General features: G+C 40.9%; 1 protein-coding gene across 2 annotated transcripts in view; it reads left to right on the top strand.

Moving 5' to 3' along the window:
• Positions 1-15899, top strand: part of DAZL (deleted in azoospermia like) — a 52259-nt gene that overhangs the window by 2945 nt on the left and 33415 nt on the right. For both annotated transcript variants that reach the window (XM_070728965.1, XM_070728966.1), the window contains exons 5-6: positions 2447-2513; positions 2832-2962. In XM_070728965.1, the coding sequence (XP_070585066.1) occupies positions 2447-2513; positions 2832-2962 (198 nt within the window). The remainder of the gene's footprint in view (positions 1-2446; positions 2514-2831; positions 2963-15899) is intronic.

Raw genomic sequence — 15899 nt, 5'->3', positions numbered from 1 at the left:
TAGGAACCTTTGTTGTTTTCTTTTTTAGATAAGAGATTTGACAGACTATTTAATACTTAGGATCTGTTTATAGTTGGAATGTAGATGGTCTTTTTATACAGCTTTTTATACAATCAAATAATACTTTTATGTTCAAACAATAGTCATCAGACTAAGTACTTGCATTATTGCATTCACTTGGCTTGATTATAAAAATAATAAGTTTATTCAACCATGAATGAATTATTGCTCCAAATAGACTTTAACCGGTGAATGTTATTTATCACAATCTTATATTTATTCATTTGTTATAGCCTATATTTTAATTCAGATTCACTTATGAACAAGTAGGATGTCAAGTCTGAATTAAACCATAACTAGCGTGCAACCAAGACAGATGCATCCAAATAACTTCCTCTTGTTTTGTTAATATGGAAAGTAACAGGATCAGTGCTAGTAGGGAGTTCTAGATTCAAAGGGCATCTTTTTCAGTATCTTAATACTATCCAATAATAAAATGCATCTTTTTCTTTGGAAAGGACACAAACTGCAGTTTTATCTGAGCATTGTCTACTGATGAGGAAAATATTGCAACTTGCATTGAAGATTTTATAATCACAGCTTTGCCTAAAAATAATAAAATATTTTTGCCAGTGGAAATTAAATTAATAAAAAATAAAAAATGCTATCTTCTCAAGTGTGGCATTCAGTTAATAGTACTTGGACTTAAGAAATTATTTGACTCACTATTTTGATCAGCTTTTCAAGATGAACAAAATGACACCGAATCAAGAAAACTAGATAAATTTTCTTATATTGGATTTTGGCCTCCTTTATGCAATCCAAGTTGCAAAATTAGAATTATTTTTAAAAGAAAAATTGCAAGCAAAGAGTAATTGCGTTTTGATATGTCTGCTAGACTATCTTCGAGGCTATCTTAGGAGAGGGAGGGAGGTAGAGATACCCAGTTCCCACAGGAAAAAAAAAAGCCACAAAATCTGGGTTGGCGTGGCTGGGGAGGTGTCGTGTGATTGGATGGGAGTGACATCAAGTTGGTCATGCCAACCCAGGTTTTATGGCTCCCAGTATTTTTCTGTTGGAAATACTGTAGGTCCAAATGGCTCTGTAGACCCCTGTTCTACTCCAAAGCTTTATTACTTTCATTCCTTACAAAATGAAATGGCTTATGTCTGAACCCAGATTAAGGGATATTGAAGAAAAATTTCATCTGTAATCCAAGTCTTCTCTGTTCTATGGTTAATTGTAACATCAGTAGAATTTAATTCTGTAGTGTTTTGAAAATTCCATGGGCATTTAGCATTCCTTTCATCTGAAGACTGGGCCACATAATAGATTTTACGTTTCTGCAGAAGCTGAGTCCTAAAAATTTTCTTTTCTGTTCAGTTAGTTCTATTAAATTACATGATGCTCTTAATATGCCTAATAATTACCAGATGGGCTGCATACATTGCTTTATATAAATTATGTGCAGAAAGAGTCATAAAATGCAAGGGGGCTTCTAATGAGAAGTTTAGAATAATTATTTAAATTCTTAAGCATAGATTGAAAAAAGTTTGAGCAGAAAGACAACTGGGCAGTACAATGATACTACCAATCTGATGCTTTTGACATGTCAGTATATGTGCATGTGTCAAGCATACAATCAGTACAAGGATGGACCTGTGATTGATCATAACGACCCCATTTCCTCACTAATCAGATACCCCTTATGGTAAAAAATGTTGTGAAATTGTCACTAAGTAGATTTTTATTATTTTTTTATATTGGAAACCATCCATTTCCCACATAAAACAATTTTAGACCGTGAATAAATAAATATATAAACATAAAAGCTATATCTAAAATATTAAAAAACAGTTAAACACAAGAATAAAATAAATTCAGAATTTAAAAATGCAGAAGAGGCTTCAGTAAATAAAGGGTCAGGGTTCCCAAGTATTTTGAAAGTTCAGGAAAATAGGGGCCTGCTCAGGTAGTTTTTATAATCTGTACTACTAACTCTTCTGATAATTGCTATCTTATTAAATGATTGTTTTTTTTATTTAAGGGATTTCCAGTATGATTGATTGATTATGGGCCATCATCATTATTAACTTATTTCAATGGAAGAATAAATTAGATAGAAAAGATTTTGTTCCTCTTTTCTGCTCTATATTGACTTGTTCAGTGCCATTAATTTTTCTTGCTCTGTTGGTAACAGGTGAAGTATTGCAGCTCTTCTTGCCTTCTCATTCTTGACTTTAGTTTTCTCAAAAATCTGATACAGCTAGTGATAATTCATATTATTAACCTGAAAGAAAATTTTCTGGTGGTCTTCACATTTGCTAGTATTAAATTCCAATCACATATGGTTGTTACATACTATATATTATATTAATTGATACTATTGATATTGTTTAGTCTGTTGAGAAAAGTATATGAATATCTTTACAATACTCTTTTATAGTCACAAATAAACTTTCATGGGAAGAAGCTCAAATTGGGGCCTGCAATAAGGAAACACCCAAACTTATGTGAGTATTATTGAATTTGATAGGCTGTATAAAGAAAAGCTTCTTGATATAGCGAACAGTTTTGTTTCTAGATAAATAGAAGGATGGCAAAAACATTTGGAGGTACACACATACTACATTGATAGTTATTATTATTCTACCATCAGGTACTCACTGGATGGATGAATATGTGAAAACATTGTCATTGTACAGAAAGTCTTGTCAGTGGTGTAATTCAGGAGCATACTGATAACTACTAATTTGTGTGGCAGAATGAAATACGTTTGAATATTGGGATGTTTTTTAGGTAGAAGAAATAACTTTTTCTTATCCCACAAGGTGCCTATCATGTGCCACCCAGGCCAATGCTTATTAATTCCCCTACACCTCAGTTCCATAGTGTTTGGAGTAACCAGGAAACATACATGCAGTCTCCAGCTGTGATGAGTCCTGTCACACAATATGTTCAGGTAAGGTTTTTAGCAAGTCATTTAATTACATTTCAGAGAAAGTAAAATTGTACAACTAGATTAAAAGTATTCCAGTGAATTATATTGCTAAATTGGCATATTTTCAGATGCATGCTTCTTATGAATATCTAAAGACATTTCATAATAATGTAGTATAAACTATTTTCTGTACCTAGTCTGGGACTATTGTTAAAATCTCACACACCCCTTTTTTGTTCCTCAAAGCTGTCAGAGTTAAAGTTATATAAATTAAAGTTTAGTTGAATAAGATGAAATTATTCATCTGTCATTTTCCATGTTATCTTCTGAAGGGTAGTATGTCTGGGATGTAGAGACATTGCCTTGGATTCATAATTACTGCTGGATAGAAGCTGGCCAGAATTTTGCTCAGTTGTGACTGGTATTTCAGTTGTGGCCCTTTGTAGAATAAAAAGTTCTAACTACAATGATTCCTACTTTAATCACCATGCATTTAAGACTTTTGCAATGTACTCAGCATGGGGACTACTGAAGATTGCTTGAAGACTATAGGAAAGGCAAAGTGCAGTGGCACATTTGCTAACTCTTGCTAGTTCTTAAAATATTAAACTTTTTTGGTTGATTAGCCATAGATTTAAAGGTACAGATCAAAATGCTATTTTTGACTTTTTTTAATAACAAAATTACAAAAAAGCCAAAATCAAAAATACAAAACATAAGCAGTGAAATAAAGATAGTTAATGAATTAAAAAAGCTACTGTATTTCCCCGAAAATTAGACTTTGGGCCCTAAAATAAGCACCAGGTATTATTTTCAGGGATGTCTTACCTGTTTACCTTAGGACCACTCCATCCAGGCCGCCTCTGCTCTGACACCTGTTGCGCCGCTGCCCGACTTCTACAGCCACTCACAGTTATTTGTGGCTAGATGTCATGAGGAGTTTGACCATTTCACACAGAAGTGGTATGACAGCATTGTGAAGTTGTGCCTGCGGCAGCACTGGCATAATATTACTCATGTCATACTTCTGTAAGCAGCAGTGTCTGGATGCAAGTAGCTGCAAGCAGCTGCAGAACTAGGCAACAGCATGACAAGTGTTGAGACATGGGAGGGCTAGCTGCAGTGGTCCTAGGTAAGTGGGTGAGGAACCCATGGGGCAGCTTCACCCCCAACCCTCGCCCTAGCTTGATTTTTATGCATGCACCCTCATCTTACCTCATATAACCAGATGGTGGGTGGGGCTTAACTAGGGTTTGCTTTTGAGTAGGGCTTATATTAGGCACAGACAGGGCCGCCATCAGGAATTTTGGGGCCCCATACAGCCTAAGTGTCTGGCCCCGCGCCATTTTAAAACTACTTTATTTTGCAACATACTAATTATGTATTAAATTTACCTTTCACAAAGAAAAATTTAAACCCTGCCACTACAACAAGGTACAGTGATCTCTCGATTAGCGCGGGGGTTACGTTCCAAGACCTCCCGCGCTAACCGATTTCCGCGTTATACTGGATGCGGAAGTAAAACCACCATCTGCGCATGTGCGCCATTTTTTTCATGGCCGCACATGCGCAGATGGTGGAGTTTGCGTGTGGGCGGCGGGGAAGACCAAGGGAAGATTCCTTCAGCCGCCCAACAGCTGATCTGCTCCGCAGCGCGGAAGCAGCGAGGAGCCGAAGATGGGGTAAAGGCAAAGGGGAAACCCCATCTTCGGCTCCTCGCTGCTGCCGCGCTGCGGAGCGGATCAGGTGTTGGGCGGCTGAAGGAACCTTCCCTTGGTCTTCCCGCCAGATCACTTGCCGCTTGCCGCTTGCCAGTCCACGCCCCCCTGGATGAGCGGCCCCGCATGGCCCCAGCGCCGGACTCCGTTGCCGAACGCCGAAACCGGAAGGGGCGAGGTGGGGGAGAACGGGAGGCTCAGCATTCCGTCAGTCGCAGCGCTGGCTGTCAACTTTTCTTTTTAGCACTGGGGAGGCAAGTCAGCTCCTGCCCAGTTTTAAAAAGAAAAGTTGACAGCCAGCGCTGCGGCTGACGGAATGCTGAGCCTCCCGTTCTCCCCCACCTCGCCCCTCGAGAGATCACTGTAATCAAGAAAGTCCAGTTGCCTTTTGAAAGAAAGCACTTTGGGGACAACCATGGAAGACTGAGAATCTCCAGAGACATCCTGTCACTCTTGTCCAAGTCCTAAAGCTACCATCCATAACAGGGAGGAAGGCCTCGCAGGAGAGTCTGTAACCTGGCAGCTTCGATCCTTCCACCTCTCCCATTCCCTCAAGGGAGGAGAAATCAACCCGCTGCCAGAGAGGCTACTCGGCTCTCTCCTTTGGGAGCTCCGTTGCCCACCGAGATGCAGCAACTCAGCAGCGATAGCCTTGCCAATGCCCGTGCCTCCGCCCGTCACGATGGCCACGTGACTGCGAAGGAGACCAGCCGCCAGAATCCCCCTGCCGCCAAACGCCGACGCCGCCATCTTCGCAGCTTTCCGTGGTCCTCCTGAGCCTGAACCCCCTTTTTTAAAAAGTCATTCATTTCGCCGGGAGCGCTCCGGGTCACGTGACTCGAGCCGCCCCGCCCCTTTCCCATCTCTTTCGAAAATCGGAATGCCCCCTCTGGAATAGCGGCAGTCTTTTGTCTGCCACGCCCACCCGCGCGCGACGAGATGGCGAGAAGGGTGCGTCTCTTGCTCAGTGCAAGTTAATGGCATGTGAATGGGTTGCCTGAGAGGGAGGGGGGGAAAGAAGAGAGGTGTCGCAAGAAGGTTTCGCAGCGCTGGCTGTCAACTTTTCTTTTTAGCACTGGGGAGGCAAGTCAGCTCCTGCCCAGTTTTAAAAAGAAAAGTTGACAGCCAGCGATTGTTCCGCTGCCGCCAGCATGGCCTGGCTGGCAGCGGAAGATGTAACCTTCGCAACCTCGGAGAGCTTCCTGGGCATGAAAGCTCACGAAAACCAGGAAGCTCTCTGAGGTTGCGAAGGAGCCCACGATCACTCGGCTGCAAGCGGGAGGAAGGCGAATCCCACGGGGCTGGGCTCGGTTATCCCCTCGGCTCCCCTCCTACCAGCCCCGCCGCGGAAGGCTCCATTCTGTTCCCTGAATGGAGACCGCCGGCCGCTCAATCGGGTGGCAGGAAAGCGAATGTCACGGGGCTGGGCTCGGCTCCCCCAGCCCCGCCGCGGAACGCTCCATTCTGTTCCCTGCCGGCCCGATTGAGCGGCCCGCGGTCTCCATTCAGGGAACAGAATGGAGCCTTCCGCGGCGGGGCTGGTAGGAGGGGAGCCGGGGGGATAACCGAGCCCAGCCCCGTGGGATTCGCCTTCCTCCCGCTTGCAGCCGAGTGATCGTGGGCTCCTTCGCAACCTCAGAGAGCTTCCTGGTTTTCGTGAGCTTTCATGCCCAGGAAGCTCTCCGAGGTTGCGAAGGAGCCCAGGATCACTCGGCTGCCGGCGGCAGGAAAACGAATGTCACGGGGCTGGGCTCGTCTCCCCCCCCATAGCAGCCCCGCCGCGGAACGCTCCATTCTGTTCCCTGCCGGCCCGATTGAGCGGCCGGCGGTCTCCATTCAGGGAACAGAATGGAGCCTTCCGCGGCGGGGCTGGGGGAGCCGAGCCCAGCCCCGTGACATTCGCTTTCCTGCCACCCGCAGCCGAGTGATCCTGGGCTCCTTCGCAACCTCGGAGAGCTTCCTGGGCATGAAAGCTCACGAAAACCAGGAAGCTCTCTGAGGTTGCGAAGGAGCCCACGATCACTCGGCTGCGGGTGGCAGGAAAGCGAATGTCACGGGGCTGGGCTCGGCTCCCCCAGCCCCGCCGCGGAAGGCTCCATTCTGTTCCCTGCCGGCCCGATTGAGCGGCCGGCGGTCTCCATTCAGGGAACAGAATAAAAAAAAATTTATTTTTTAATATTTTATTTTTTTAAATAATATTTTTTGAAAAACCGCGTTGCAGCGTTTCACGCTAATCGAGAACGCGCAAGTCGAGGGACCACTGTACACTTGTTTGACAGATTAATAATATGAGTCATTTTGTTAAATCTTTTGGTCAAGTATGTTTATTACTATAGTGCAAATATGACATCATAAAGGAAAGCACAGTGAACTGTAAACATATACAAATATTTACTAGACAACACAACATATAACAAATATAACATAAAGTGCAGCTGCTAGGACCACCAGTTCTGTCATATATTCAGCTTTAGTAAAGCCACACTGATTACACATGTCTCTTCGGTGGCCTCTCAGTTTTTGACCAATGTGTTAATAACGCAGAAAATATATTCAAGTCACATCAACATATTACATACATATAAATAAATAAAAAGAACAGTGCAAGTACACCAAATTAACAAAATATTATTAATTTTGCCATCAACAATATTAAAAGCAGCAATAAGATGGCACAAAGGATAAAGACAAAATACTCCTGCACCACACTAGAAAAATATTTGTTTTCACAATAATACCAATAAATAACAGGTAACCAGAAGATAAATGATACGCAATAATGTTTAAAACTATACGTAAACTCCACCATAGGTGTAAAAAAAAGTCAACCAACTCAAATCACGTAGAACCTCTATTGCAACAAACAGCTGGCTCCAAAACAAAGGTGCAGTTCGTGCAACAGTGTGTGTTGACCGCATCACAAGGACTGCACTTGTGCATGTGAATGGGGCTCCCCACTTCATAACTGCACTGCCACTCCAAGCACTGAGGAGCTCCATGCTTCATAGCCATGCACATTCACATGCATAAGTGCAGTCCTTATGATAAGGTGAACACATGGACCGTGTTGCACGAACTGCACTCTGGCTTGAACATCAGCTAGATCGGGGTAACTAGAGTAAACTTGGATCTGTATTTAGCTGTGAAGTCCACAGCTGAATGAAAATCAAAGTCCCATATGATAACATTTTCCTACGTGTCTATGTGGGTAAAGTAAAGCTGTCATTTTCTTCAAGTAAATGTTCACAGTATCTGGAAAATCTAGTGGATAGCAAAAATGAACCTTCTATCCAATGCACTGTGAGCACTGAATTGTGCCCTTCTTGGCTCATAGTTAAAATAAACAAATTCAGGTTTATGGAGCAAGTCTTCTGACTTTCTGATTTGCAAAGTCTTTAATTCAATCTTTGTAACTGAGTTGTCTTGCAAGCTCATGTTCAATGGAAAGTATTGCTAGGCTGTTTAGACGTTGTTCACTTATTGTAGAATGCAGGTAGTTCTTGATTAATGAAAGATTGCTAAATGCCCTCTCTCCTTCTGCCACTGAAAGTGGGAGTGTGGTAAAAATCCGAAGAGCAATACATATCTCTCCAAATATTCCTTGAAGCTCTAGTTCGTAGATTGCATTTAGCAAATCTAAGGAACCCAGGTTTTCTGGAAATGTAGCTTTGTACACTTTCCGAAGATGTTGCAGCTCACTGAGTAAAGATGATGTGAAATCATCAGGGTATGCTGAGATTAATTCTTCAGTCGATGCCACCAGGTCTTCCTCACTTATTGTTGTCACTTTCAAGATTGGAGAAAATAGCTTGCAGACTTCCTCCTTATACTGGAAGCGCTGATGAAGGTCAGAAATTATTGTGTCCATTGCCACAAGGAAGATATTAGCTTTAAAGTGCTCTTCAGGATCTATTGCATCATAATGCTTTGACTTCCTTTGCCGCAATTGTTGAGGATTCAGTAGTTCCTTGGGAATCTCCATGCAATCTGCTACTGCTCCAGCTTCAGAAAGTAAAACAGGCAGGCCACTTTTCTTGAAGCAGTTGCATTTCTTCGGCGAGAGCTTTAATGTTGCCACTCCAATTTCCATGGAAATAGATCTTGATTGGAGAATTTTGTTTCTATCCTCAAAGCTGGTAAGCACTTTGAACCAGAATGTGGCTAAAACCACTGCCCGAAAGGATGAGAAGTAGTCATAGAGACCTTGGGCATCTGAGTGTGCATCATTTGTAAGTTTTCTGGAAGCAAGAACTTTTTTCAGAGCCTTTAAAATGCTTTGTAGATTCTGTGCAATTGGACGCACAGCCTCTATTCTTGAACTCCACCAAGTGTCACTCAAACCATTGCAAAGACCTTCCCACTTCTATATCAATTTTCATGTATAGTCAATACGCTTTACAGATAATTAGCGCCTATTAAAAAATACCCCTAAAAAAATTGAAAACATCTTGCGGTAGCATAATCAAAGGGGAAAAAAACAAAACAAATAGGGTCACCAAATATTACCCAATTAATCCAATTACAAACCTAATTACTAATTCCTTTATATAAAAAATTAAAAATAAGAAAGTTTAAAAAATAGAATTAAATCTATAAAAAATAAGAACACAAAGAGATATAAACAGAAAATAGAAAATTACACTAAGTAGATAAGGTACCGTATATACTCGAGTATAAGCCGACCCGAGTATAAGCCGAGGCACCAATTTTTGCCACAAAAACTGGGAAAACGTATTGACCGGAGTATAAGCCGAGGTTAGAAAATGCAGTGGCTACTGGTAACTTATAAAAATGGAAAACAATAAAATTACATTAATTGAGACATGTTTTAGAATATTTATTTTAAAGAAAACCAGTAAACTAGCTCTGTAAATTTAAAAGAGGGTAAACAAATTAACAATATTAACAATAAATTAAAAAGTAAAAAAAGTAGCTCGATCAGGAACAAAGCTAAAACCTAAGAGTTAAAATCCTTCAAAACTGGATTCCTTCTCATCATTAATTGGATTTACATTATTGTTCTGTTTTTATATATGCTGTGAGCCACCCTGAGTCCTTGGAGAAGGATTGCATACAAATCCAATTAAATAAATAAATAAACAAACAAACAAATAAATAAGTGCATCCAAAGAAGAGCTTCAGCATTAGCTGCTGTGAGGTTATCAGCATAGAAAACCAAATAGATAGATAGATAGATAGATAGATAGATAGATAGATAGATAGATAGATAGATAGATAGAGATAGATAGATAGAAAGATAGATAGATAGATAGATAGATAGATAGAAATAGATACAGATAGATAGATAGATAGATAGATATAGATAGAAAGATAGACAGACAGACAGATAGATAGATAGAAATAGATACAGATAGATAGATAGATAGATAGATAGATATAGATAGATAGATAGATAGATAGATAGATAGATAGAAAGAAAGAAAAATAGATAGATAGAAAGATAGAAAAATAGATAGATAGAAATAGACACAGATAGATAGATGATAGATAGACAGATAGATAGACAGATAGATATAGATAGAAAGATAGATAGACAGACAGACAGATAGAAAAATAGATAGATAGAAAGATAGACAGATAGAAAAAGAATTCCTGTCTAGCTCTGCCTCATAATACATTATTAGATCCTATCCAAGCAAGGACAGCAACTACCACAAAATACCATTTTTTAAACAGTTTAAATCCTTTCAAAGGAGGGGGAGGAGAATCTGACAGCAGGGGGCCTTTTTAATCTGACTAAAGGCAATGCAGAGAGAGTAAGGAATACTCACCATTACTTTTTTCCCCTCGGTTGGAGCAAATGGCTGCCTCATTTGCTTGAGCTAGGGAGAGGAACTACGGCATGCGAGAGGAGACAAAAGCTGGTGCCTCCTCGCTCTGGCTCAAGCAATGGCGCCCTCGTGTGGTGACTTTGTTAATGACCCGAGTATAAGCCGAGGCTGTGTTTTTCAGCCCATTTTTTGGACTGAAAAACTCGGCTTATACTCGAGTATATACGGTAACTATGAATGTAAAGACACAACAGCATGAAAAGAAAAAACAAGAAAAAGAAAAGCACAGTGCAAGAAAAAAGAAAAGAGGAGGGAAGAGCAAAAAAACCTTCCCTCTTCTTCTCATTAACCTCTCCACCTATCTCCTTATAGCATTTTCCAAAGTTTGCAAATTTTTAAAATTGCTTTATAAAAAAGAACATGCCCTCATGTATCATCAAATCCATATTACGAAGCAAATGTGCAAAAAATCCAAGATTTTTTCTCATAGATGTACCTACTATTAAGTTCGATAACTTTATATATTTAAGCTTTTAAATGTGTAATGTATAACGTCTCTTAACAAATAGCTGTCCGTGGCTCTAAGAACAACACCTTTTCTTTCTCTTCTTCTTTTCCTAGGATGTTATCATATCTATTAAACATACTGTGAGATGTTACTGTATGCATTTAACATAATGTAGAATGTAAAATGTAAAATAACAAACTCCCGCTTCAGATCTTCTCCGCACAAAACCCTAGGGCACAGCAACAGGAGTGCAACCCCTTCAGAGCTTATACTCCAGGCCTACAGATCTGCCATACCCCTAGGGCACGGCATAGTTTGCTTCTTCTGAAAACTTAAGTAGGGGGCCTCAACCAGACAGCTCATGATGTCAAATATAAACATGGAATCAGCTGAATCCCAAACATGAAGTGGAAAAGCCCAGAGGCTCTCAAAAAGACGATTTGACTCAGGTTGACCAGGCCCTTAAGCCTTCTTCCAGAAAACACACCTCCAAAGCCACCAGTACATTGAAGGCAGCTGAGAAACTGCAGCCACCAGGCATTTAATAAAATCTGCAAAAAGGCAGCTGCCGAGCACACAGCCCCTCACCTACCTGATCAGAGGCCACAGGTAGTGATGACCTAGAGTCTATTGTCCCCAATTCTGATTCACAAAAATTCTGGGGCAGAATTTTTATCCTTGGTGGACGTGACAGAGCCCAACTCTAAATTTCAACGCATACCCCAAGTGGACACTCCCAGGGGTATGGTTCCCAGTCCTCAGATTGCGCAAGAGGCACATCCCATGCTGTCTGATGATATGAGGGCTTTAGTGGCAGAAGCCATTCAGTGGCATTGCAGCATTGCAGTGGGAATCCAAAAAGCCAGGCAACAGAAATCCTGCCTTTCTGCCCCCTGCTGCCACAAGGGTCATCAGATAACTGAATTGCAACCATCTTATGCCCCAACTAGATAAGTGCTCACAGAGCATCTAGAGAGGGAGGATGAAGAGGAAGAAGATGAGGGGGAACAGCCTATGTCAAAGGCTCTAGAGGAAGGAGCAATAACATGGGATCTATCAGAGGAAGCCCAACTGGAACAACCTATGTGCATAGGACCAAATAGTGGCAGGATTGGCACCTCCGTCTCTGGATCCCAAACCCAACCAGTCTCAGGAGAAGACAGGTCCCTTAATTTGAGAATAACCAATGACCCAGAAAATAATTCCTTCTCCCAACATATTTGTAGACCTCATCGCTCATCAATGGACAACTACGGGATCGAGTCCCAATCCTTCCCTAATGGAGAAACATCTCTATAATGTGGCTTTGGATTTATCCAAGATTCCCAAGTACCAGCGGTCGATGCCCCAGTAGTGGCCAGAATTCCAGGTGACCCAGCAGACTCTCCGGCTAGAGGATCGTCGAACAGAGCTGTCCCTCCAAAGAGCATACCAGTCCGCTGCTTGGGCTATCCGCACAGCCACGACAGTCTCCTTTTTTGCCAGATATTCGTTGATCTGGCTATGTATATGCAGCAGAAGACCACTCTCACTAGGACATTAGTGATAGCGGCAGCCCAAGTCACGGTGGATGCATCCGTAACAACAGAGAGATTTGCAGCCAGATCAATGGGAACAACTGTAACAGCTCTCAAGATACTTTGGCTTAAGAATTGCAGGCAGATGCATGCCATAAGTGGAGGTTAGCCTTGGCACGTTACGAAACAAGAACTGCTTCTGACCGAGACGAGATCACAAGTCCTTCCAGTGGACACCGGACATCCTGAATCCAGATCGGCACCATACTCAAGATGTCAATCTTACCAGGCAGGTGCATATTCCCAGCGATCTCAAGGGTTTTATGGCCAACGGGCCAAGCCACCACAGGACAGAACTGACAGGGGCCATCCATTTAGATCTAGATGCCCCTTTTGAGGAGGAGGTTATTTTGCCTGTTGCCCCCAGTAAGTGCATTCCCCAGCATCCTATTGGGGATTGTTTGGCCCACTTTATAGACTGATAGGAAGGGGCCACTTTGCCTGGGTACAAGGGACCATAAGATCGGGTTTCGCTCTGGAGTTCCTGTCTATCTTGTCCGGTCTTCTGTATTCCAGTCAGGAGACTCCACATGGTGATGGTTACGTAGCACTTGCTGGATACCCTTGCCAATTCGAAAGGGTCCCTGTAGATCAGCAGGGCAAGGATTTTATTAAATTTTGTTTTTAGTTCCAAAAGGCCTCAACCGGGGGGCGGGGGAGCAGTTCTGGATCTGAAAAGATTAAACTGTTACACTATATATAAGAGTTTTATAATGCACTCATTAACATCAATACCGGAGGGCATTAGGGAAGGCGATCTCTCTTTCATTGATTTAACCGAAGTATATTTGCATGTTCCTATTCTCTTTTTTTAAAAAAATATTTTTTATTGATTTTTAACAATTTAACATCACACAACATAAAACAGTGCGTAGTGAATTGTGCCCACCACCCCGACATACACACATTCCCCACCACCAAATTGGGGGTATTTCTTGTATAGTCCACTTAACCCAAGAGCAATATATCTGTTTACATATTATAGAGTGATTCCAATTTATTTCTTGTAGCTTGGTCTCGGATTCTGCTCGCCATATATCGTCTTACCTTGTCCCACCGTCCCATCAGCTGTCCCAACTCAGTTTCATTATCCAAATTTATCCTTTTTTCCATAATTTCAAATTGAATATGGTCCACCATGTACCTATACCAATTTTGCATTGTCCATTTTGTCGCATCCTTCCAACCCAGAACTATTACTGCCTGAGCGCTTTCTATTGCTGCTTTTTTTATTTCTCTAAATTCTCCCATCGCATTACTTTTTACTAGTACTGCCATTTCCTTAGTGATTGTCCATTGTATATTTAACATTCTATTAATGTCTTCTTGCACTTTTTGCCAAAATTTCTGCACTATCGGGCATTCCAAAAAAATATGCATAAACACTCCTTTGTCTTGACAACCATGCCAACAATTCCCCCTGACATTCTGCTGAAAATGTGCGAATTGAACGGGAGTGAAATACCACTTATGTAATATTTTCCTTCTCATTTCCCTGATTCTTGTATTTTTAATTTTCCTTATATCTTCTACTATATTTTCCATTTCTTGTACCTCTACTAATATCTCATTTTGCCACCATTTAGTCAATCCATCGATCGTGTCCCCGTCTGACTGCACTAGCAATTTGTATATATTAGTTGCTTGCGCCTTTATCCCCTCACTTTTTTCTCTTATTATTTTCTCTAACCCTGTCTCCTCCCTCCATAATACTTCTTTATTCTCCCTTTCATTTAGATATTTACATATTGCATTTATTTGTAGCCACCTTCCCTTACCTAACCACCATTCTATACAATTTCTACTTGGCCTGCCATCCTTCTCGTATAACTGTTCTATCTTAGTTATCCCTCTTCCCTTCAACTCTCCTATAACCCTATTTAAGTTAATTTCATTTTCTCTATTTATTACATAAAGCGATGACAGTTTAGATTTATATAATCCTATTTTCCCCTGCCATTTTTTCCAAATTTCCATAGTCCCTTTCATTGGGCCTATTAATTTACCTATATCACTCCTATTCCACTTTCTAAAAATTAATTCTCTATTGTTCATCCCGTTTATCTGTTTTTCCAATTTCGCCCATTTATTTTCACCTAATTGCAACTCCATTAACCTTTCCATTTGAAAAGCTTCCCTATACAGCTCCAAACATGGAACTCCCCATCCCCCCTCTTTTTCATTCGCAATTAACCACTTTTTTCTTATTCTTGGTCTCTTGTCTTCTTCAATAATTTAGTTTTTTGTCCCACTCTTTAACCTTACATACCGTTTATCTTCTTCACTTACTATTTTCCCAACCTTGAGGACTCCTATCTTCACTTGCTCCTCTTTATACAAATCTTCATAATATTTCCTCATTATCTCCTCTAACTGGTCATTACCATATCTAACCACTCCACTAGTGTCCCTCAATGCTAAAATACATGATTTTTCTTTCCTCTTCTTCAGATATCTCGCCATTTGCTGCATTGATCTTGTCCCCCAGCTCTGTATTTTTTGTCGCATCGTCATTCTCATCTTGTTCCATTTAATCTCATCATACACCATCAACTGTTTCTTTTTCAATTTCAATAAGCTATTCCAATCTCTACTTTTTGTTAATCTTAACTGCTCTTGTATCAAATCTATTTCCCTTATCTTCCTTTCCCTCTCTCTACCCCACCTCTTCCTAATATCCGCTTCCATACATATACATTGTCCCCTCATGAAGGCCTTACATGCATCCCATACAATTGATTGTTTAATACCACCCACATCATTAATTCTAAAATATTCTGATAACTCTGTTTGCAATTTCTCTTTATCTTGTTCCCTAGCAGTTACAACTGCCTTATATCTCCAAATTCTTTGATTACGTTCCTGACCTATTTCCAATTCTGCCAATAGTGGGGCATGATCTGATATCCATATACTTTTAATGTCTACTTTTTTATTGCCTCCCCTATTCATTAATATGTAGTCTATGAAGCTAAATGTATGATATCTTGCTGAATAATATGTAGCTCTGTTTAAAATATCTGCATGTAGATCCACCATATTAAGTCTGTTTAAATGTAACATCCTGCTATTTGCAGTCCCATTTGTTAATTGCATATTAAAATCTCCTGCCAAAAAAGTTGAGCCCTCCGTAAAGTTGTCTAACTTCTTCTTAGTATTTATTATAAATTGTTTTGTTTTCACATTTGGGGCATAAATTGCTGCTAATGTCAGCTTCTTTTGATTTATTTTCCCTTTAACAAATATCCACCTTCCTTCTCTGTCTTTCTGAATTCCCACTTCTTCAAAATTAACCCTCTGATGAATCAGAATCGCTGTGCCTCGGCTTTTTTGTGTTCCTCTCGACTCAAACACCCATTTCCA

Source organism: Erythrolamprus reginae, chromosome Z (genome assembly GCF_031021105.1).
Source record: "Erythrolamprus reginae isolate rEryReg1 chromosome Z, rEryReg1.hap1, whole genome shotgun sequence".
NCBI lineage: Eukaryota > Metazoa > Chordata > Lepidosauria > Squamata > Dipsadidae > Erythrolamprus > Erythrolamprus reginae.
This window is presented reverse-complemented; position numbering and strand designations above follow the sequence as displayed.